Consider the following 24,851-nt stretch of genomic DNA (forward strand, 5'->3'; position numbering starts at 1 on the left):
AGCCGGGTAAGCAAGTGCAGGAGGGAGAAAGCTGGAGAAAGTGAAAGGTGCTTTTAACCGGGACAAGACGGGAGAAAGTGATTTGGAACCTTGAAAGCTGTTAAGGATATATTGTTCCTTGTGAGAGCCACAAGCTGCGAATACCCTAAAGGGGAAAGTTTTTTTTTTCTTTGTTCTACTCTCCTTCCTAAAGTGACAGCGGGGAAAAAAAATCTTTTTGGCTGTGAGTGGGAAGGGAGAGTGAAAAAAAAATCAGAGCAAAATTTGAAAATAAGGAGAAGATTGCCTAGAATTGCAAAGAGTTTAAAAACTTCCAAAAAATATATTTGAAAAGGATTTGTGATTACTTTAACCTCAGAAAGAAAAAGTGAAGAAGAAGGTATTTAAAAGAAACAGTCTGTTTGGATTATTTGGTGATTTTGGAACCTTTGGAAATTATTTCTGATTACACAATGGCATCACCTGTGGATGGATTGGAACTTATATATCAAAAATATGAAAGAGAAAAACAAGGAGGGGAAGATGGACTTGGCACTATTTTTCAATACTTAGAAATGGCGGTTTATATTTATGTGAAGCAGAATGAGGATGATGGGGACAAAGAAGAAGAAGAAGCCATCTTTGATGAAAAAAGGACTTTGATTGGAAACGGGAAAAAGCAAGAGAAAAAGGAAAAGAGGTCTTTAAGATCTGAAAAAACAGCCCAAAACGAGAAGAATAAGGTGAAAAAGGGACATTATGTTAAGAAACAACAGAAAGGGGGAAAGCAGAATAAAAGGGAGGTGGAGAGACAAGGGGTTAAAGAGGACAAGGAGAAGAAGAAGCAAGGGAGAAAGGAAGGGATGAGAAGCTCTAATGGTGGGGAGCAGGATATTAAGAAGCAAAAGTTTTTCAGAGATAATGGATAGATCTTATTGTTAATGGGATTCTAGAAAGGTACATAAGATTGCATTTTTATATCTGTATTTAGAAGTAATTATAGAAAATTAGAAATAATATGTAGCTTAAAATGTGATAAAATATCTAACATAAATAAGTGAAATTTTTGTTAAGAAAAAGAGAGTACTGTAATGAAATATGATTCAAGATTGTGATGTAGGGGGTAATAATCGTGGAAAGCATAAGTGTTGTGAATCAATAAAAGTGAATAACCTAAATGCAAATTAGGGGTTGAAAACCTGCACACTTGATTGGTCATTATACAACAACTTGGGATTGGGCCAGAACCAGTCCCTGATTGGTTACTTTTGGGACTGTCCTTATTGGTCAGTAGTTGGAACCTGTTGCGCAGTTTCATTGGTTAATAAGGCAGCAGCTAACCCTATAAAAGGGTTACTGCTGCCCATAGCATTGCTCTGTTCCATTCTGATTCCTGTTATTATTAAAGAGTTGAAGTCACTGGTCAGATGTCTGGTCTCCTTATTCTCTAAACTTAACACTGGCGACGAAGGTGGGATTCGGAGACCGAAGAGCTGACTAACCTACAGAGCAACCTACAGAGCATGTTGTCAAACACGCACCATCAACGGCAACATGGCCAGCGGTGCCGTACCACCCGCTCCATTCAATCCAGAGACCGAAGACTAGGAGGCCTACATGGATCGGTTCCAGATGTTTCTGGAAACTAACAATTTGAAAGATGCAACAACCGGCAAAAAAAGAGCTATCTTTCTAACGCATTGTGGGCCAACCGTGTTTAAAATGGCAAAGTCGCTTGCCAAGCCAGCAGAGGTAAAAGAAATGGACTGGGACGTCCTCGAGCCGTTACTACGGGCTCACTACGCGCCCTCCGTACCGACCCTAGTAAGAAGACACGAATATTACCAGAGGGATCAACGGAAGGGCGAAAGCCTTGCCAATTACATCGCGGACCTCCGGAACCTAGGAGGCCTATGCGGGTTCGCCGACCTGGAAGAAGCCCTCCGGGACCGTTTGGTTCTGGGCCTAGAAGACGGTGCTATCCAGAGCAAAATTATGGCTAAGGGGGACATCAGCCTCACCGATGCCCTTAAAGAAGCCTCAGCAGCAGAGGCGACAAAGAAGTCAGCAGCCCAAATGCACCGCACCAACGCACCGCTACGTAAACTCGCCACTGATACCTCGCCTCGCTCAGAGAGACACCCGGTATCAACTCACCACGAAGACCTAGAGTCCCCGTCCGACAGCGATGAGGAAGAGGTAAACCGACTTCGAACGGAGAGAGAGCAGTCCTCACAACACTCATTTCGACCGTGTGCCGGCTGTGGAGCGAATCACCCACGATCCGGCTGCAAATTTCTTGACGCACTTTGCCGCCATTGCGGGAGACGCGGTCACATCGCAAAGGTTTGCAGAAGCAAACAGAACTCCAAACCCCGACAGGCGAATTCCAGTCTTCCGGATTCTTGGCACACACCGAGAAAAAGTGAACCACTCCTACAGAAACAAGCCGTCCACCACTTCCACCAGGCGTGAGGAAACCAGGCGGGAAGAGACCCACCAAACAATCACCATAGGCCACGCTACATCCCTTGATGCCGGGAAAATCCGAGTAAAGGTCGCCATCGAAAACAAACCTTGCGTGATGGAGGTAGACTCGGGATCTTCCCTCTCGATGGTGTCGTGGAAAACGCTCCAACAGCTCCTTCCAACGATTCGCCGCCAAGACCTTAACCCTCAAAGGGTTATACTCAAAGACTATCAGGGCAACCGAATCCCCGTCGTCGGGTCCCGCAGATTCCAGGTCTCATTCAAGGACCGCACCGTCGCACTACCACTGACTGTCATGGATCGCGACAGGCCTAGTCTTCTAGGCCTCCAATGGTTCAGGCTGCTCGGAATCACTGTAGCCGGAGTCCACAAGGCCGAAAGCGTCGATTGGGAGAAAGACCTCGTGCAAGAATTCAAAGACGTTTTCGCGAACGGACTAGGCAAGTATAAAGGGACCCCAATCTCGTTTAACTTGAACCCTGAAATAGCACCCATCCACCTTAAGCCGCGTCGGGTGCCGTTCGCCTTAAAGCCTAAAATCGACGAACAACTCGATAAGCTGATAGCGCAGGGCGTACTGGAACCCACCGACCACGCCCGTTGGGAAACCCCCATAGTGACGCCAATCAAGCCTGATGGGTCCCTAAGAATTTGCGGAGACTACCGGGCCACATTAAACCACGCACTGCAGCAAAGTGCTTATCCAGTACCGGTAGTGCAACACTTACTCCATTCTCTGGGCAGCGGGAAAGTTTTCGCCAAACTAGATTTAGGCCAGGCATATCAACAATTGCCTGTAGACCCAACCACAGCCGAGGCACAAACGATCGTAACACATGGGGCGCCTTTAAATGCAACCGGCTCCAATTCGGAGTAAGCGTCGCCCCTGGAATCTTCCAGAGTTTAATGGAAAGGTTGTTACAAGGGATAAAAGGCGTTGTCCCATATTTCGACGATGTACTTATCGCCGCACCTAACAAAGACACCCTAGAAAAACGACTCAGAGAGGTTTTACGAAGATTCCAAAATGCAGGCCTCAGAGTAAAAAAAGATAAATGCCACTTATGTACCGAAAAAGTAGAATTTTTGGGATACCTTCTGGACAGCCAAGGAATTCATCCCACCGAAGACAAATTACGGGCAATTAAAAAGGCACCCACTCCGAGGAACAAGGCAGACCTACAGGCGTTCCTTGGACTTATCAATTTCTATAATGTGTTTTTACCCCACAAAGCAACAGTAGCTGAACCATTGCATAGACAAAAAAGCAACGTGGGTTTGGGGACAAAGGGAACAACATGCTTTCCAACAGATAAAGAAATTGCTAACTTCTGATTCAGTACTTATGCAGTACAACGAGACTCTGCCGCTTACTATCACGTGTGATGCATCGCCTTTTGGGGTTGGGGCAATTCTGGCCCACGTGTTACCAAACGGAGCGGAAGCCCCCATCGCGTTTTTTTCGCGAACCTTAGCTAAAGCTGAACGCAATTATAGTCAGCTGGACAAAGAAGCTTTAGCGATTGTTGCTGCAGTTAAAAGATTTCACGAATATGTTTATGGCCGTGCCTTTACAATAATCACTGATCATAAACCGTTACTGGGGATCATTGCGGGTAATAAACCAACCCCGTATATATTGTCCCCCAGAATGACCCGTTGGTCTGAATTCCTGGCGGCCTACAACTACACTTTGCAGCACCGCCCGGGGAAATCGATTCTCCACGCCGATGCATTGAGCAGAACACCGCTCCCAGATGCTGTTGTGGATCCAGCACCAACCCTCTCAACACTACAGATTGAATCTCTACAGGCACCACCCTTGAGGGCTAGAGACATTGCTTTTGAAACGAAACGTGACCCAGTTCTGCAACACATACTACGCTGGGTTGAACGGGGGTGGCCGACAGACCAAATTGCACCTGAATGGGCGCCCTTCAAAGCCCGCCAAACCGAGCTGTTTTCCCAAAAAGGCTGTATCTTGTGGGGCGATCGAGTCGTAATCCCTGCCAAATTGCAACAGACTGTGCTGGCGGTATTGCATGAGGGACATCCGGGTATTGTGCGGATGAAATCACTCGCACGCAGCTACGCTTGGTGGCCGGGAATCGACAAAAGAATCGAGGCCTGGGTCGCTACGTGCCAACGCTGCCAGGACGTCAGCAACGCCCCACCGAAAGCAAGCCCAACCGAATGGGAAACGCCGAGGGGACCGTGGTCCCGTATTCATATTGACTTTGCGGGGCCTACCAAAGGTCACACTTTCCTGATTACTGTCGACGCCTATTCCAACTGGCTCGAGATTCTTTGAATGCACACAACTACAATTGACTCAGTTATTAATAAATTACAGACTCAGTTATTAATAAACAGACTCTTTGCCACGCACGGGTTTCCGGACGTGTTGGTCTCGGACAACGGCCCGCAGTTCACTGCATTGCCCTTTGAACAATATCTGGCTGATCGGGGCATCCGCCATGCGCTGACCTCGCCCGCGCACCCTGCGGCGAATGGACGTGCAGAACGCATGGTACAATTTGTGAAAAAGACCCTGCATAAAATGGAATTTGGCAACATCGACAAGAAAATCAATCGAATCCTCTTATTGCAGCACATCACGCCTCACAGCGTGACCAACAAAACACCCGCTGAACTTCTCATGGGGCGGAAAATACGATCGCACCTGGACCGACTCCACCCCGCTTTCGCACCAGAAAAACCTGTCGGCTCCAGCAGCAAATGCCGGGAATTTAAGGTAGGCGATTTAATCTTTGCCAAAAACTTTTCCGGCGACCCGTTATGGATACCCGCAACCGTTACCCACCTCACCGGGCCTAGATCTTACCGCTTGCTAACAGACGATGGAAGGGTGTGGAAACGCCACATAGACCAACTCCGATCGAGATTATCACCCAGCGGCCATGACTTTCCCAGTTCAACAACTCAAGGGGGAGGGAGTATCGAGGGAATTGACTTTGATACAACTAATAGCGGGTCAACGGGAGCCCTACAGCCCAGCGAAGCACCGGAACGTGAAGCGGGGAGGGAGTTGATGTCGCCAGGGAACTTTAATACAGGGGAAAACGAACTGCAAAACCCCGAAGAAACACGCAGCAGCAGAGACATCCACAGTGAATGCAGCACGGAATCACCGTGCAGCGAAATAGAAATTAACAATGGTCATCCAAACGCTCCACCGGAACCGGACGTTGGACAAAACCCGGTGGAGCCTCGAAAATCTTCCAGGCAGACCAAACGGCCTGCCTATCTTGAGGATTTTATCACAGCTCCCCTCAAAAGGAACCCAAGGGGGAGGGGTGTTGTGAATCAATAAAAGTGAATAACCTAAATGCAAATTAGGGGTTGAAAACCTGCACACTTGATTGGTCATTATACAACAACTTGGGATTGGGCCAGAACCAGTCCCTGATTGGTTACTTTTGGGACTGTCCTTATTGGTCAGTAGTTGGAACCTGTTGCGCAGTTTCATTGGTTAATAAGGCAGCAGCTAACCCTATAAAAGGGTTACTGCTGCCCATAGCATTGCTCTGTTCCATTCTGATTCCTGTTATTATTAAAGAGTTGAAGTCACTGGTCAGATGTCTGGTCTCCTTATTCTTTAAACTTAACAATAAGTGTTCCCACAAAGGCATTATATTCAATTGAAATGGATAAAATATTTAAGATATAAATGATTGTTAAAATTAATGATTAGAACATGGTATACTAGCAAAAAATTTTGTGAAATGAGATTTGAAGTAGAAGAAGGAGGAACATTTCAATGAAATATTGAGCTATAATATGTGATGTGGAGGGGGGATAATTATGGAAAATAGGGCTCTCATAAAAGTATGTGATTTAATTGAAAAGTAATGAGTTAAACGTCTAAGATATGAATGAATATCAATATTAATGAATAGATTTGTATTATTTTTGATAATATAGTATAATTTTAGAATGTACCAGACAGAATCCCAATGTATGTTATGTATTTTATATTAGCTACTATAAATATAAGGGAAAAAGATAAAGGCATCATCTCCATATAGTGTACAGGAGAAGTATTTCTTCTTTTTTTTAAAGAAGAAAAATAAATGATTGGCTGGAATAGAACAGACAAAGAATAATAAATATTAGGATATGAATTGAGAGGAGGAAAAAAAAATAAAAAAAAATGAGAAAATTTAAAGGAGAGGAGAAGTTATATAGAAAATTGAAAATGTTAATAAGATATGAAATGGTATGTAAAATGAATATGAAACTGAACTTGTGTCTGTACCAAGAGTTTTAACCCGGGACTAAGCAACTTTCAGAAAAGAGATTTTTTATGCTTTTATGTTTTGTGTTTATGTGTATTTATGTATTGTTTGTCTTGAAAATAAAACTTGTTTTTTTTTTAAAAAAAAGAAAGATGAAAACACCCTGAAAGTAGCTGTTAAAAAGATGATTGCTGCAGTAAACATTTAGATACCCAGGTGCTAGCTGATACGTAATGCTTTCTCTGTATCATGCAATCTTCAGAACACCCAAAAGGAAGCTTTTCCCACTCTTAAAGCATAATAATATAGGCACAACATGCTTGACCAAGTCACAAGGAAATCTAACAAATGCATTCATATAACAAACTAAGCTTGATTAAGATTAACCTCAATGAGATATTTTGAAGTGAATGTTGTCTGCTTCCTGGCCCAATTTAACAAATTGATCGTACAATGGATTAATTCAAGAATTAGACTGTGTTGTATTAACAAGGGTAACAACTGACATTTTACTAATTTATTTATACAAAAGAAATTAAAGTAGAAAAACCAGCTTTTCTACTATCTCTTTGGGTCACATGGTGATCTAAAATGCTGGGAATATTGGGAGCTGTAATTGAAACCTCACAGAGGAAACTCAAATGGAGTAAAGGTTTCTGTAATGTCTTTTTGGTCTCAGCTGCTCAGCAAACTGAAGCAACTAACATCATGCCGAAGAGCACATTTGCAGCATAAAGTATAAATAAACTCTTTGGCCTTTTCAAAATGCTGAATTCAATTTTGATATGTTCATCTGGTGTGAAAAATCAGAACCAAACATTTCTTTTTAACTGTGATGCATCATTTAACATTAGGCTGGCTGTTAACCAAAATAATGCTGATTTTCTTCCATGGCTTATAGATAAATCAACAAGTTTTTGTGTGCCTCTTTAAACGAGCTATGTCACTTCTGGAAATGACAAAGGAAAGATTCCAAAGATCAGGACAGAGTCGTAAAAAATGAATGATAAGTAATATTCAATAATAAGAAACAGTATGCATGAACCACTCAGTATGAATCATTCCTATTTTGTGTATGATCACTTTTTGTAACCTGCCCATAAGCAATAACAAAGTGACCAATTTGTTTTATACAGACTGCCCTCTCTTGGCACGCTTACTAATGGCTATACAGGTAGTCCTCAACTTATGACTACAACTAAGTCCAGTTTCTGTTGCTAAGCGAAACAGTTAAGGGATTTTTGCCCTATTTTATGACCTTTCTTGGCACAGTTGATAAGTGAATCATTGCATTTATTATTTATTTATTTATTTATTTATTTATTTATTTATTTATTTATTTATTTATTTATTTATTTATTTATTTATTTATTTATTTATTTATTTATTTTAGTCAAACAATTATTAGATAACAGGTATAAGTATAAACATGGTTATAAATATATGAAATGGATACAAATAAGAAAGAAAAGAAACAATAGGACAGGGATGGTAGGCACGTTTTGGTGCACTTATTTGTTAAATGTTGAGTGAATCTGGCATTCCCTTTGGCTTTCCTTGTCTTCTTCTTCTTGTGCCATATCTGTCATTGGTCGTTGGCGATCCTATTTTTATCAACTGCCACACGAAAAAAGTGCTGTTGAGCTTTGTCCAAATGAGTCCCTTAGATTTTGAAGCCATGATCTTCTTCTGCCTGGACTTCGTTTGCATTTCAATCTTTCCTTGGAGGATTAAGTGAAGCATGCCGTATTTTTCTGGGTGAGGTATCACAGGTCCTTGTCAGAAGGCCACAAAAAGTGATCATGTGACCCTGGGACATTGTAACTGTCATAAATATGAGTCAGTTACCAAGCATCTGAATTTTGATCACATGACCATGGGGATACTGCAATGGCTGTAAGTGTGAACAATGGTCATAACTCACTTGTTTCAGTGCCGCCGTAACTTCAAACAGTCACTAAATGAAGTAAGTGGAGGACTACCTGTGTTGTGGTTCACCGGCAGCAGGTGCGGATATCTGAGGTCTCAGAGAGTGAGGACTCAGATGAGGGACCTATGTGTGATGCAGGGATGGGGCCAGGACCATCGGGGAGTGAAATGCTGCCTTCGGAGATTGTGAAGGCTGGCAACAGTGATGAAAGAGGTCCCCCAGGAGCCTGTGCCCAGTGCGCATGCGTGCAAGGCTGCTTGAAGGAAAAAGCAGCTGCAGCAGCATGGGTGACTCAGGAGTAAGGCTGCAAGGTAATGGACCCTCCCTTAAGAAATAAAAGCCAGCTGAGAAACCGGAGTTCTTTGCAGGAAGCAAAGAAGTTTTTGCACTCAAGCCTTGTGGACGTTCAGAATATCTTGGTTGGTGTTTGGAGACTCGTTATGTTTGAAATATTTCTTAGTAACTTTATCTAGTGTTCTTGGCAGCCTTGCAAAACCTTGGCAGCCTTTTAACTGTGAAGGAATGGAATTCGTAAAGAATCATTAAAAGGTTTTGCTATTACCTCTGTTTCGTGTTTGTTTCCTTGGAACAAGGTTTGAGACAGAACAACCTGTAGTTCATGGTTGTTTCTATGCAAGAAGATAGGTAAAGTGAGCACTTCCTCATCCAAAATAACCAGAATTCTTCCTGGAAACATAACAACTTCTCATTTGACTCTTCTTGCAAGATAGGTTCAAATACATAAAACAAAGCAGCTCCTTCTGGGATGTGTTTATCATGACATCTGAACCAAGCACACCAGTACTCGGAAATCAACCACCAACTAGTGTTTCAAGCTCTAGTTTCTTTCCAGGGGAATAAAACAGAGTTCCTGCTTTGTATGCCATTATCAAACATACAATTATTCGGCACGGAAGCAATGGAGCATAACCACTAACTGACTTTCTGTTGCATGCAAATGCAATTACACCTTTTCGTGCTAACAATTACTTAAGAATTTCAAAAACTCCCCTTCCTAGGTGGTGTTTAGTGAAGGCAGGTTTGCCATCTGTTTGGGAGGCTGTAATCTGGATTCTAGCAGGGGGTTGGATTTCATGGCCTTTTGTGACTTACGATTTTACTTCTCATCTGCTACTACTTACTTTCCAAAAAGAAATCAATCAATATTATAGGGGACTGGAAATGAAATAGGTGACTGGAGGCTAAAACATATGAAGAAAGGTCACAGGAAATGGGTATGTCTAGTTTAATGAAAAGAAGGACTAGAGGTGACATGATAGCAGTGTTCCAATATCTCAAGGGCTGCCACAAAGAAGAGGGAGTAGCATGTTCTCCAAAGCAGCTGAAGGCAGGATAAGAAGAAAGGAATGGAAACTGATCAAAGAGAAACCAACTTAAAGGAGACACTAAGGAGAAATTTCCTTATAGTTAGAACAATTAATCAGTGGAGCAACTTGCCTCCAGAAGTTGTGGTGCTGCATCAATGGAGGCTTTTAGAAGAGATTTGTCTGAAACGGTATATAGGGTTTCCTACTTGAGCAGGTTGGACTAGAAGACCTCCAAGGTCCCTTCCAATTTTATTATTTTATTATATTGGCAAGATGACTTGCAATTCCACCTTAAACCCATAGGGATGGAGTCACAAGTCAGGGCACAGAACTGGGGTTCTCAGAGGACTGGTGAGATCTTCAGATGGCTCCATTATTGATTGAATCTCTCATGTGTACTTAAAAAAAAATATTTTGATTGTGTTTGACATTTTTATGGTTTTATAGTTATTTTTGTTGCATGCTGCCCAAAATCAAATCTTGTGAGTTGGGCAACTGTATAAATTAAATAGCTAGATAGAGAAAGGATCATAGAGCAAGCATCAATTATTCATTATGAGGTTTATTTACCCAACTTCAGAAGTGATGCTTCAGGCCAAGCTTTTTTGATACTCTCCCACCCACCCCTTTTTTTCATTTTACTTTCTTGTTTCAAGGCAGAAGGGGATCCTTTTTCTGCCACATTCACCATGACACAACTTAAATATTGATGAGGAAGCAATGTGAAGCAAAACACTCAAAAGCAAAAGCTAGAATCCCTTGGGGGCTGTCAAATTTATGATGTTGTTCAAGGCTGTACAAAGATGAGATGAAATGATGCTCAGCAGAAATTCAACTGAAAATGCTCTTTAACTTATGATACCTTCAAAGCAGCCACTACACAACATAGTGAAATAATTATTCTCAAAATGATGGTGAAGTCATGCTTGTGGTCTTTTATTTTATTTTATTTTCATTTTCAAGAAAAGCATATGCCTGCTTATTCTGGAAAGAATTTGAGAGAAATATGCCACACTATTTGGGGAACCATTTGTTTGGCAAAGCCCCAACCAACCAACCAACCAGCCAACCAACCAATCACTTTTTAATATTTTATCAACAATGTCTTCCTTTAAAAAAAAGAACAAGGAACTTCCTATGAACATAAGTACTAGTGGAAGACTTCTCTTTTCTGTATATATTTCGCTGAAAGTTTTATCATATGTTCCAACTTGATTTGAAATGAAATTTTCATTTGTCTTGGGAGCTTAATTAAATTTCAGTAGTCAAGACCACTAACTGCATTTGAAAAACAGTGTTATTTTAAATCAAAGGAACTTTTCAATTCCATGTTAAACTCTTGTGTCAAATACAACAGTTTTTCTTAAAAATGGATTAAAACTATGGAAGAGGATTTGGGACCTATATGCAATATGTCAAAATTTATCTGGGAAGGTCATTAAAAATTGACTACTTCACAGGGTGTTAACCCCTGTAAATTGCATTACATCAACTGAAATATTTCCTGGCACTGACAAATTGGTACATATTGACAATTCTGATGGTAAAACCAATTACATTATTCATTTTTAGGAAAATGTTTTTGAAGGCACTGGAAACATTACTCAACAATCTTTGTTATTTGATTTACTGTGCTTTTATTGTTCATATTGCCTAAGGCTAATGAGCTGTTGGAACACCAGAAGTTGATTCAAATTTTCTTTTGGTGCCAGATTTACTATTATGAAACAACATTGGAAGTCCAAAGAACATTACAAGACTTGCAAGATTTTGCTCATGTAAGCTTACAGTAAAGTAGAATTAATTCATCTGGCCATGTTTCCTGCCTGGATTACTTGCTAGGCTGCCATCAATCTTGCAGATCTCAGTTACATTTCTCTCCCTTCACTTTTACAGTCCAAGAAACCAGGTAGGGTCTCTTTTGAGATGTTTGCCATGCCCACATTCTTTCTGCAAGCTAAGCTGACTCCTGTCTGACTGTTCCCCAGGCTATGGCTTCACTCACTGTCTTCCAAGACCCTTATCACATACCATTACATTCATTTCTCTGACAATATCAGTGGGTTCTAGACTATAGTGTTTAGAGAGCTGAGCTTAAACACAGGAGACTGAGGATCCAATGTCAATTTGGCCACTTCTGAATTGCTATGGATTATTAATGCAGGCCCTCCAACTTGGCAACTTTAAGACTCGTGGACTTCAACTCCCAGAATTTATCAGCCAGTCCTCAGGCAGAATAAAAAAAATAGATTGGGGAAGCTGTTCCATACGCCTTTCAGTAAGCCAGGTCTCCATTTGAGTGCCTTCGTTCTCACTCTGCTCTGCATCAATACATTTTATCATTGAGTTTAGTGATAAAGCACATGAAGTATTTACTATCCAAGGAGCTTTTGAATACAAAGTGCCAGAAAAGAGTTGAAATATTCTGTTGAGGAAGTCTGTGAAGATAGGGATACAGGAATTACTTCACTCCCATCCATACTTCTGCTCTGATGGTTTCAAGATTATCCTTGAGACATTCAAGATCCTTTTAGGAGACTACAAATGCTTGCCATTGGCTCACAGGCTTTGTATTCTGCAAATACATCTCACAAAATTGCTAACAGTAACAGGAATTATGTGTGTGTGCATGAGCACACCTGAAAATAATTCTCATACACATCTTCAGAAAGCCAACATAATATTAGGACACACTGGTCCAACTTTAGGCCAAATACTGGCAGCATTCTAGTTCTGACTTCACACACTATTTTCAAAGCACTGTAAAACATTCATTATAAATAGGCATTTAGTGAGATTTTACGGTAAAACATTTTGCAGAATATTTAATTAATGAGCTTGGCTGCTAGCCAGCTTTCCCAAATATCTTGTGATTAGCTACTTTGTTCTCTTTAAACATGTTAACAGATGTAGCTCTCCCAACTATTAGCTTCTTTGGGAATTCAGAGATGGTGAGAGAGAATTTTCAAACATTTGAAAAGTGCTACCATGGAAAAAATGAATCCTCCATGCTATCCCTAAATGTTCTCTTCTCACTAGCAGATCTAGTGCTTGTCAAACCCCCAGATGTTTTCTGGAAATATTTCAAGGTCACTTGAGAACACTGGTTAGATTCCCTTGTGGGCATCACTTAATTGAGACTTCTTAGTGTTTGCCCCATCACAATAGACCCTGGTTTTCTGCTCAACTTGCTCTCTAATTCATCTTCCTAAGGATGCCTGTTTTAATCTTTCCACTGCATTTTAAAGATTGCTTTTGTTTCATTGATTGAATGAATTCTGACCGTCTGCTCCCATTTATCTATTCATTGATTTGACACCTTTGAATATAAAATACATCAAAACAAACCAATGAGGTTTTACAGATTAAAAATGGAAGGCTTCTGTTTGGAAAATAAGACAGGGCGACAAGATTCAGCAGTCCATCTGTGTTTGAAAGACAAAGGTCACTCTTTTGAAGACCACAAAGTCCACATTCTGGACAAAGAGGATCATTGGTTTGAAGAGGGATCAAAGAGGCCATCTACATTAAGACTGAACAGCCCTCTCTCAACAGAGGAGGAGGGATATGGCACCACCTATTTCCTGTTGGGGGGACGTGGTGGTCAGTGGCTAAGACGCAGAGTATGTTGATCAGAAAGGTTGGCAGTTCGGTGGTTTGAATCCCTAGCGCCACATAACAGAGTGAGCTCCCGTTACTTGTCCCAGCTTCTGCCAACCTAGCAGCTTGAAAGCATATAAAAATGCAAGTAGAAAAATAGGGACCACTTTAGTGGGAAGGTAACAGTGTTCTGTGCGCCTTTGGTGTTTTGTCATGCCGGCCACATGACCATGGAGACGTCTTCGGACAGTGCTGTCTCTTTGGCTTTGTAACGGAGATAAGCACCACCCCCTAGAGCCAGAAACTAACCTTTACCTTTACTTTATTTCCTTTACCTTATAAAGGGAACCTTTACCTTATTTCCTGTTTACAACACAGGCCTTTCAGCAGTTCCAAGAACATTCCACACCCATTTGTAGCACTATTCACGTGACCACCCGCCCAGGACAGAGACAAACCTCCAAATGGCCTTAGCAACTGTGCTAATGACCAGATGATCACAAGGAATGTAAGTCCTTCCATCCTCCACCACCATTTAGTCAGAACTGAGGAAGCTTCCTGGATGAAAACAAAACCAAGTCCAGTTGCCTTGTGAAAAAAGCATCTTTGGGATAAGACAGGAGTCCCTCAAAGTGCATGACAGTTGCCATATCACACCCTTGGTTGTGGTCACACCCATAGTTGTGGTCAGCCTCATGGCAATGCAGACTCATCTGCAGCATGATTAAGCCAAACTCGTCAGATGTATCTTTGTTTTCTCTTGCAGGCTGCATTGTCCCTGCCAAGAAATCCTAAGAATAAAAATGGGCAAATACTGTGGGGCAGGATGACTGGTTCCATACAATAACAAAGTCAATTTATTCAAAGACCTTGTCCAGTGACCTCAAGATACAGGCCACTAATTGTCTAATTGTGACTGGGATGTGTGATTTCCATCTGAGTGCCCTTAATAATATTACCGAAGTATCCCACAAAGGGGCTATGTTTCTCAGCATGTTTTATACTTAAATAACAAAGAGCTTGTGTGATTTAGAGGCCTGAGCTACAAGCAAGAGAGGAACATGATTCTCTTTCAAAAGCTAAGTAGTTGGGCATATGCATATGATGGGAAATTGAAAACTGGACAGGAATAACACATGGATTGAACAAAGAAGAAGAGGCCTTAGTTAAATATTCATAGTCATCATCACCATCATCAATATGGTAATTTACACAGAGAAGCTCAACATTATGGTTTATCATCATCATCACCACCACCATCACCTACTACTAGTATCATCATTATTATATTTTATCATCATCGTTTCGATTGTAGTCAAGATACAGTAATGCAAATGTCACATTTATGTTATTTAAAGACTGAAATAATCATTGAAACATACAGGGTGCTAACAACATACAGGGTGTGAAATATAAATGGAAGATGTGGTAGGAAGTCTTATTTTAGGAACTTTGGGCTGTCTATAGTATTATATGTAAAGAAAGAAAGTCAGCTCGGTTTTTAAGCACTGTTAAGTCCTGATTATACCAAATGTTTATTTTATTTTTATTTGTTTATTTATTTGATTTGTCAATCGCTTACAAGATAATAGGTATAAGTATATACATAGTTATGAATACATGAAATGGGTACATATAAGAAAAATAAAAGAAACAATAGGACAGGGACGGTAGGCACGTTGGTGCACTTATGCACGACCCCTACGGACCTCTTAGGAAAGCAGTGAGGTCAATAGTAGACAGTCTAAGGTTAAAGTTTTTGGGGTTAGGGGAAGAAACCACAGAGTCAGGTAGAGTATTCCAGACATTGACCACTCTGTTGCTGAAGTCATATTTCCTGCAATCAAGTTTGGTCCGGTTAACCTTGAGTTTGTATCTATTGTGTGCTCTTGTGTTGTTATGGTTGAAGCTGAAGTATTCATTGACAGGTAGGACATTGCAATGTATGATTTTATATACCATACTTAGATCAGACCGAAGACGGTGTAATTCAAGGTTTTCTAGGTCTAGAATTTCAAGTCTGGTGGCATAAGGTATTCTACAACGAGTAGAGGAGCGGAGAACTCTTCTTGTGAAATATTTCTGGACTTTGTCAACTGTGCTAATATCAGATACATAATGTGGGTTCCAGACTGATGAGTTGTATTAGAGTATTGGTCTAGCAAATATTTTGTATGTTCTAGTTAGTAGTGTGATATTACCAGAGAAAAAGCTACGTAGGATTAAGTTAACAACTCTTAATGCCTTTTTTGGCTATGTAGTTACAGTGGGCTCTAGAACATAGATCATTAGATCTAATTATTATTGAATAATCATTCCACTAAACTGATAGGGAGGCAGCTGATAAACAAAACCTAGCATCCATTTTAAGTTTGTGATAAAGTTTGCAAGCAGTGCACTGTGGGGTATCTAAAATGGCTGCAATGCCTGTGAATTGTTTTTTTTTTAATCTAAGGCTGGAAAACAGTTTTTATTTAGATCAGAGCAATGGCAAGTAGCCTTAGTTTGCTTTATTTCCCTGACATTAGTTGATTATATCACATTGAATATTAAGGATTCTCTTTGACACATATATCATCCCTGTTGCTGTTTGCTGAGAACTTAGACCAGCTCAAATTCTGCTCCTCTCTGGTCTTCCCTTGCTAATCTAGTCTTGTCAAATTATCCCCAATTAAATGAAAGCAACATTTCAGGAGACAGATTACCCAATGACGCAAGCATACACTACAGATGTCTGTGTTCATACCTAATTAAATATAAATGGTTTAAACCAGGGGTCTCCAACCTTGGCAACTTTAAACCTGGAGGACTTCAACTCCCAGAATTCCACAGCTAGCAAAGTTGGCTGGGGAATTCTGGGAGTTGAAGTCCACCAGGCTTAAAGTTGCTAAGGTTGGAGACCCCTGGTTTAAAACACTGTTTAACAAGCCACAATATCCTGGATCATGGATAACTTTAAGACATAAACCTTGATTTGCAAACCACAGGGATTGGGATTAATTTTGCACTAACCCAAATCAAAACTCTACATACAGGTAGTCCTCAAGTTACAACTTACATAGCTTAGCTAGTTCCAAAACTCTGACGGTCGCACCCTGCCAATCACGTGGCTGTATGTTGGGTGTTCAGCAACCAACTTGCATTTATAGCAGTTTGCAGCATCCCTTGGTCACATGACCGTGTTTTATGGTGTTTTGGCAAAAACTGGTGTTCACTTCCAGTTTTCAGTAAAACCAGCCCACAGCAAACAATTGGTTTGCTTAATGATTGCTGCATTTACTTAATGACAGCTATCACGATTTATGACTTAGATGGGCAGGCTCTATTAGGGTTATAAGTTGAGGACTATCGGTATCCACACGATGACACAATGTGTTTTGAATTAGACACAGTAGTTTTCATTGAATAAAGATTGTTAAAGCAAAATGACTAGGGTAGGCCTTCTGAAAACTTACACATATTCACCAGTCCGAAGCATAAAATAGCCTTATTTACCACCCCATAGTACTTTAACAAGATTCTATGGGTGGTTTACAATGCCAGCATATTGCCCCCAACTATCTAGCTCCTCATTTTACTAACCTCGGAAGGATGGAAAGCTGAGTCGACTCAGGATTAAACTCCAAGCTGTGGGCAGAGTTGGCCTGCAATACTGCATTCTAACCACTGGGCCACCAAAGCTTTAAAAAGCATAACATTACCTCTTCCAGCCTCCGCCTCTGCTCTTTCTGCTCCTCGATCCTCTTCTGACGTTCTGCCAAGAGCTGCCTCTTGTGCTCTTCATTTTCACGCTGCTGCTGTTCCAGCTGCTGCCGACGGAGGGCCTCTGAGCGTTCCTTGTTTGCAAGCTGAAGTCGCAAAAAATCCCGCCTTAAGGTCGATTCTCCAGGCAGGTTTAGGATGGAGCTTTATCGGGGAGACAAACTTACATTAGTCCAGCAATACCTTTGCATTCAGTATGCAAAAGTTCTTACATCCCTCCCACTTTTCTGCTAGTTAACTCAACTCTTAAGATTTACCTGCGGCTTCCCGAACTTGGATATCTTCTTGAATATAGTCACCTGCTATACATCTTCATATCCTATACATTTTATATTCTATACAGCAACATATCCAAACTTTAGCCTTGAATAGACTGTTGAATCATAGGACTGGAAGAGACCTCAGAGATATTCTAGTCCAACTCCCTGCTCAACGCAGGAGACCTCTGGTCAAATGGTTGTCCAGTCTATTTTTATAAACCTCCAGTGATGGAACACCCACAGCCCCAGGGGGCAAGCTATTCCAGTAATTAATTGTTCTAATTGCCAGAAAATTTCTTATTACTTCTTGGCTGGATCTCTCTTCAATCCCATTATTTCTTGTTCTGCTTTCGGGTGCTTTGAAGAATAAGTCAACCCCGCTTCTCTGTGACAGCCCCTCAAGTACTGGAAGATATTTACTATGTCTCCCTATCCTTCTCTTGGATAGGACATACCTAGTTCCCTCAATTATTTTGCATGCCAGCTTGCAAATTTAGTATTTGCTAAATTATTCCTTGGCACCTTACAGAAAGCTCCCTTACTTGGTTTCCTCAGCAAGTAGAAGATTAAACTTAAATACCACATTCACTCACAGCGAAGCCAAGAATTTCAGGTGCCAAAATACTGTACACTCAAAAATGGGATTTGATTTATCCATGAATGGACTTATCCATAAATATATACAAATAGGTTTGTTCTTCAGCTTTTTAAAAGTACCTGTGAAGCATTGGTATATCCTGTATACACTTGTGTGTTAATTTCATCTGTGAATGAGCAGATGCTCAATTTTTTAAGCCAATGGTGAAAATTAAAATATATGAAAATGTTGAGGGTTGGCTTATCCTCAGGGGGCACATTTTTCATAGTATGATTTAACTATGATACCGGTTCCAAATTCAAGGTCAGCTTATCAGCTTACCCAGAAAAATATATGGATCTAAGCATCTGAAATATTTCATTTGCTCGATAGTTCTTCCATTTATCATTTATCTAGCTGTAAAACTAAAGTATTTTCTTGAAAATACTCAGGCTACTCTTTTTGAATGATCTATTCTGAAGGATTCTTTACTGCACTAGGGTGATGACACTCCAAGACAATTACATAGCCCAACCTTTGATGGAATGGCTGTATCATCTGCATATAAAAGAACTGATATGAGGTAGCTGGCAGAGAACTTAAATTCATAAGCATGGAGAATGTCCAGATTGGAAAAAGACCTAGCTAAACAATTTACATGGCAAATTGATCTTAATACCAATAGCATTTAGCAATAGCACTTAGGTGTAACTTCACAGTACTTTACAGCCCTCTCTAAGTGGTTTACAGAGTCAATATATTGCCTCCACCAATCTGGGTCCTCATTTTACTGACCTCACAAGGATGAAAGGCTGAGTCACCTTTGAGATTGTCAGCACTGAACTACTAGGAGTTGGCAGAGTTAGCCTGCAATACTACATTCCAACCACTACGCTACCATGGCTCTCCACTATGCCACCATGGTTCTCAATGAAAGTAGAATAGAAAAAGCTTTCTCCTCTTTATGAGGCATTCTATTATATCACATGGACTATAATGGACACCTAACATCAAAAGCGTCATCAAAAAAGCATAACAAAGAATGTTCTTTCTGCACCAACTTAGAAAGCTCAAACTGCCCGAGGAGCTGCTGATCCAATTCTGCAGAGGAATTATTGAGTCTGTCATCTGCAGCTCTATAACTGTCTGGTTTGGTTCTGCAACCCAACAGGACAGACACAGACTTCAGAGGATAATTAGGACTGCAGAAAAAACAATTACTACCAACCTGCCTTCAATCGAGGACCTGTACACTGCATGTGTCAAAAAGAGGGCTGCGAAAATATTTACAGACCCCTCACATCCAGACATAAATTGTTTCAACTCCTTCCCTCAAAACGATGCTATAGAGCATTGCACACCAGAACAACTAGACACAAGAACATTTTTTTCCTGAAAGCCATCACTCTGCTAAAAAAATAATTCCCTCAACACTGTTCAACTATTACAAAGTCTGCACTATTACTGTTAATCTTGTCATCACTCCTTGTCACCCATCCCCTCCCACTTGTGACTGTATGACTGTAACTTTGTCACTTGTATGCTTACGATTTATATTGACTGTTTCCTTTTATCTTTTCTTTTATGTATACTGAGAGTATTTACACCAAGACAAATTCCTTGTGTGTCCAATCACACTTGGCCAATAAAGTATTCTATTCTATTCTATTCTATTCTATTCTATTCTATTCTATTCTATTCTATTCTATTCTAATAAAATCCCTATAGTTCCTGTTTTAATATTATATCCTGAAATAGATATCACCCAAGAGATTTTCAGACATTCAATCCTTCTATTCTACAAAAAGTGGAGAATAAACAGAGAACAAAAGCAGGCGTGAGATAGTAGAGAAAGAAGAAGAGAAGAGGCCACAGAGACTAGCATTTCCTCATTTATTTTCATACAATTTACAATTGTAAGAACACAAAGTCTCTGCCCGTAATTACAGCTCAGCTGAAGTTTTATTTCATTGTGTCAGCTTTTGTGACTAGTTGATGCCCAGTGCAGAAATACAATGGAGACAATTGACAAAAGCTTTTTATGGACTCAAAATTCTATTGGACAAAGCGCTTGATTCCAACATGTACAAATTTCACATATGTGGGAGGACATAGTTTCATTCTCTCTCTCTCTCTCTCTCTCTCTCTCTCTCTCTCTCTCTCCCTCTCCCTCTCCCTCTCCCTCCCTCTCTCTCTCTCCCTCACTCACACACACACACACACACACACACAATATTTCTATACTCTGAGAGTTTTTCCACCCTGAAACAAGCTCTCCTCCCATGCAAGCTTTAGAGAAGGAGTTAGCAAAAATATTCATCCCTAGGTTTTTCCTGGAAATCATACCCAGACTGATCAAGTATTCCCTGGGACAGTGTTTCTCAACTTTGGCAGCTTTTTTGACTTGTGGACTCCATTACTGCCATGAAGGAAATTTTTTTTGCTGTGTATTTATGTCCCATCTATTGCAACCCTATTGGATGCACCCAAAAATGAGAGCAGAGCCAGAACAGGGACAAATGTACATTACCTGGGTTCTCCGGAGTCATTTTCTTCCTCTTCCTCTTCACTTCCACTGTACTCATATTCTGTCTCATCTAGGAATATAATTAAGGGTTAATGCACTCTTCGAAAACCACCTCTCTCTCTTTTTTTAAAGGCTGCTGAAGTTTGGCTGGAGAAAGAAAACTTTCTTTTCATTACAAATTATTTCAGGATAGATTTGTCTCAGCTTGAAATTCATCAACCATCTGAAAGAATGAATGAAATAGAGAAAAAGGAAGGTAGAGAGAGTTTGAGTGCACAGTAGGGTGTTTCTTCAAACAGGGCCTTCTATTGCATTAGGTCTACCAACTTCAGGTGCCTTCCTATTGTGTCAACTTCCATTCCTTGAATTTTCAAGCCAACATGGGAACTATAGGTATCATCGGTTGTTGTAAGTATATGGATCCACAACCATTTGTTTGAAGTTATGATGGCACTGAAAAAAGTGACTTACAACGGTTCCTCACATTTACATCACTGAAGCATCCTTCTGGTCCCATGGTTAAATTTTGGCCCTTGGCAATTGGCATTGATTTATGATGGTTGACACTTCCCAGGGTCACATGATTGCCACCTGCAACCTTCTTTGTTTGTTTCTGAAAAGCAAAGTCAATAAGGGATGCCGGGTTTGCTTAATGCCAATCTGCTTCCATTAACCATGGTGATTCACTTAAAGACCATGGCAAAAGAGGTCATAATTCGGGAGTGCATCACATAAGAACTGTCTCGCTTAGCAATAAAAGTTCTGGCTTTAATTTTAATCATAAATCAAGGACTACCTGTATTGAGAACAACTGGAAATTAGGATAATCTGTGTGGTTAGAAAATACTTTCCCTTGAAAATGTGTTAGAAGAAGCAAGTGAAATAGATTAGTGAGAGTTTATAGCAGAACAAGCCATTTTCTATCTTTATATTGTTATGCTGAAACTTCTGGCCACTGAATAACATTCAGGATTAATATATTTTTCATTCTGTATTTCCTCCTTTCAAATGTAGAAACCACTGTTGCCAAACAATAAAAGTTTGTGTTCATCCAATTATTTGTCATGCCTGGGATATAATCTTCCATTTTCATGACAAAAGATGTTTAACACCACTTAACATCTGCTTGATACAATTCAAAGGGGGCATGATTTGTGTCAGATAATAGAGGAGGAAGGAAATGGATGATCTCCTGACACTTTTATATACTGCTTTTACAAGAATGGAGATTACAATGTGTTAATTGCAAGTATTTTTTAGTTAGTGATGTTAGTAAACCAGAAATGCATTCACTAAGAAAATGTGTTCTATTAACAATCTGTCATATTATAGATTTGTTTAAATGACAGCAATCCTACTTTTTTTGAAATGTCTAAAGGATTATAGCATTAAAATTATAAAATAAGTGATGAGCCTATAAGTCAAACATATCTTCTTACTGGCTTTTCATACATGCAAATAAAATACTTTCTACTTGCTTTGCTTATGGGAACTAAGAGTAACCTTATAGGATTAAATTTTCCTAGAAAAGGTAGGTAGGCAGATGGTCTAGCATTAGTATCTATCTAGCATTAGAGGTGGATTTTAAAAACATCTGCAAAGACCACTGTGGGAAGGAGAAGCTAGAGAATAGAGGTGGTAATTGGTGCCTATAGACTGGGTGAAACAAGGTTCAATAGCAGTAACTGTGACAGGGATCTTGGAGTCTTAGTGGACAACCAGCTAAATATGAGCCAGCAATGTGCAGCAGCAGCCCAAAAAGCTAATGCAATCCTAAATTGCATTAACAGAGGGATACAATCGAGATCAAGTAATACCACTCTTTAAAGCCTTAGTAAGACCACACCTAGAGTACTGCATCCAGTGTTGGTCACCACACTATAAAAAAGATGTTGAGACTATAGAAAAAATACAGAGAAGAGCAACCAGGATGATTAGGGGACCGGAGACTAAAACATACGAAGAATGGTTACAGGAACTGGGCATGGCTAGTCTAGTGAAGAGAAGGACCAGGGGAGACATGATAGCAGTCCTCCAATATCTGAGGGGCTGCCACAGAGAGGAAGGGGTCAAGCTATTTTCTAAAGTGCCTGTAGGCCAGACAAGGAATAATGGACAGAAACTGAACAAGGAGAGATTTAACCTGGAAATAAGGAGAACTTTCTGACAGTGAGAACAATCAACTAATGGAACAGCTTGCCCTCAGAAGTTGTGGGAGCCTCCCATTACTTGAGACTTTCAAGAAGAGATTGGACTGCCATTTGTCAGAAATGGTGTAGGGTCTTCCGCTTGGATGGGGGGTTGGACTAGATGGCCTACAAGATCCCTTCCAACTCTGATTATTTGTAATCTGTAATCTGCCTACAAAGAGTTAAAGGGAAATAGGCAATTCCAGTGGGCTGATGATTTCAATCCAGATACAAAGTGGATAGTCATACTAAAATGGATTAGGCAGGTGCTGCTTGCCTGAAAGCTTTTTAATTTGTAAGTGGTCCAAATATTATAAATTTGTGTGAGAGAGAAAATGGGGGAAGAGTGCTAAAAAAAGTGCTAAAAAGTACATGCCATTACTCTGCTCAACGACTAATTCCTACAACACTGTCAAACTATTTACTAAGACTATATTACTATTATTCTTCTCATCCTTCCTATTACCTATTTCCTTTGCTACTTATGACTATAACTTTGTTGCTTGTATCTTTACAATTTATATTGTTTATTAGTTCCTAGTATGATTTATGTTGATTATTTAGTATCCTATAATTACCACTAAGGGTTGTATCTTATGATTCATGATGAATGTATTTATGATTACTATGATCATGATTTATCACTTATATCATTTATCACATATCATTATATCATGTACACTGAGAGCTTATGCATCGAAGACAAATTCCTTGTGTGTCCAATCAGACTCGGCTGATAAAGAATTCTATTCTATTCTATTCTATTCTATTCTATTCTATTCTATTCTATTCTATTCTATTCTATTCTATTCTATTCTATTCTATTCTATTCTATTCTATTCTGTTCTATATTCTATTCTATTCTATTCCATTCCATTCTATTTGTGAAGGATTCTGGATTTGGAGCATATCTGCTCATTACAAAGATCTCTCGATAGGGCAAATGATCATTATATTAGATCAAGGTGAATGAACCTAACAAGAGAGAAGGCAAAACATCATCATCACTAATACCTGTGAACTGTGTGTGTATGTGTGTATGCTTCTGCATGCACACGTGCGTGTCTTCAGGTCAATGTTGATTCCTGGTAACTGGCTGGAAACATCCATGCATTCTGGCAAGGTTTTTCAGTTGTGGTTTGCCATTGCATCATTCCCAGGGCTGACAGAGAATGATTGACCCCCTGGTGACCCATCTGGCTTTGTGGCTAAGGTGGGACTTAGAACTCAGTCTGTCATGCTATCAGAGATAACTAGAGTTGAAAACTAGAGTGCAGGGAAAAAATATGATCTCATTTCTACTTCTGACACACTGTTTTATCTGAAGGGAAGAATACACTTTTGCAATAGTATTCAGAGCAATTAGGTGGCTATCAATTTTATGTACAAAGCTTGAGGCTATAAAAGTGAAGCTGTTTTTCACTGTGTTTCATCAATAGTTTAAATGAACTAGGAAAAAAATTCTGTCTCAATCAATTTCTATGAATCCTTAGATACACCCCAAGGCAGTATAATAAAGTTGGTTTATCATTTCTCTAAAATATTCCATTCTTTCTAACAAAACAGAACATGAAATGGAAATTTATCCCTCTGTTCTAAAAATAAATAGATCAATGTCAAACACACATCTTACTGTTTTAATTTAAATGCAAGCCAAACAAGAATTACCTAGTCTCTAACTAACTATTGAGTCTATTTTATTTATTGATTTGTGATATTTATATCCAGGTTTTCTCCATCAGTTTCCCAGTCATATGCAGCACTCCCTTTTCCTGTTTTCATCCCACTCTAAAATTGGTTAAGAGTTACACGCTCTACTTCCTAAAGAATACGAAGAATACAAAAGGTTACTAAGCACCCAAAATACTGAGGCAAAGGTTTTTTATTTTATTTTATTGCTTTGCTCTCTTCTCCCACAGAGAAATGTGAAAATATGGTTGTTTACCACAA

General features: G+C 40.0%; 1 protein-coding gene across 7 annotated transcripts in view; it reads right to left on the minus strand.

The window, feature by feature from the left end:
• Positions 1 to 24,851, minus strand: part of TNIK (TRAF2 and NCK interacting kinase) — a 341,628-nt gene that overhangs the window by 84,083 nt on the left and 232,694 nt on the right. For all 7 annotated transcript variants that reach the window (XM_087965315.1, XM_087965313.1, XM_087965318.1 and 4 more), the window contains exons 11-12: positions 20,716 to 20,782; positions 17,288 to 17,492 (exon numbers count right to left, since the gene is read on the minus strand). In XM_087965315.1, coding sequence (XP_087821441.1) covers positions 17,288 to 17,492; positions 20,716 to 20,782 — 272 coding nt within the window. The remainder of the gene's footprint in view (positions 1 to 17,287; positions 17,493 to 20,715; positions 20,783 to 24,851) is intronic.

The sequence above is a fragment of the Notechis scutatus genome, chromosome 4, assembly GCF_049901735.1.
Source record: "Notechis scutatus isolate UNSWTSFEM ecotype Mainland chromosome 4, rNotScu1.2, whole genome shotgun sequence".
Classification (NCBI taxonomy): Eukaryota; Metazoa; Chordata; class Lepidosauria; order Squamata; family Elapidae; genus Notechis; species Notechis scutatus.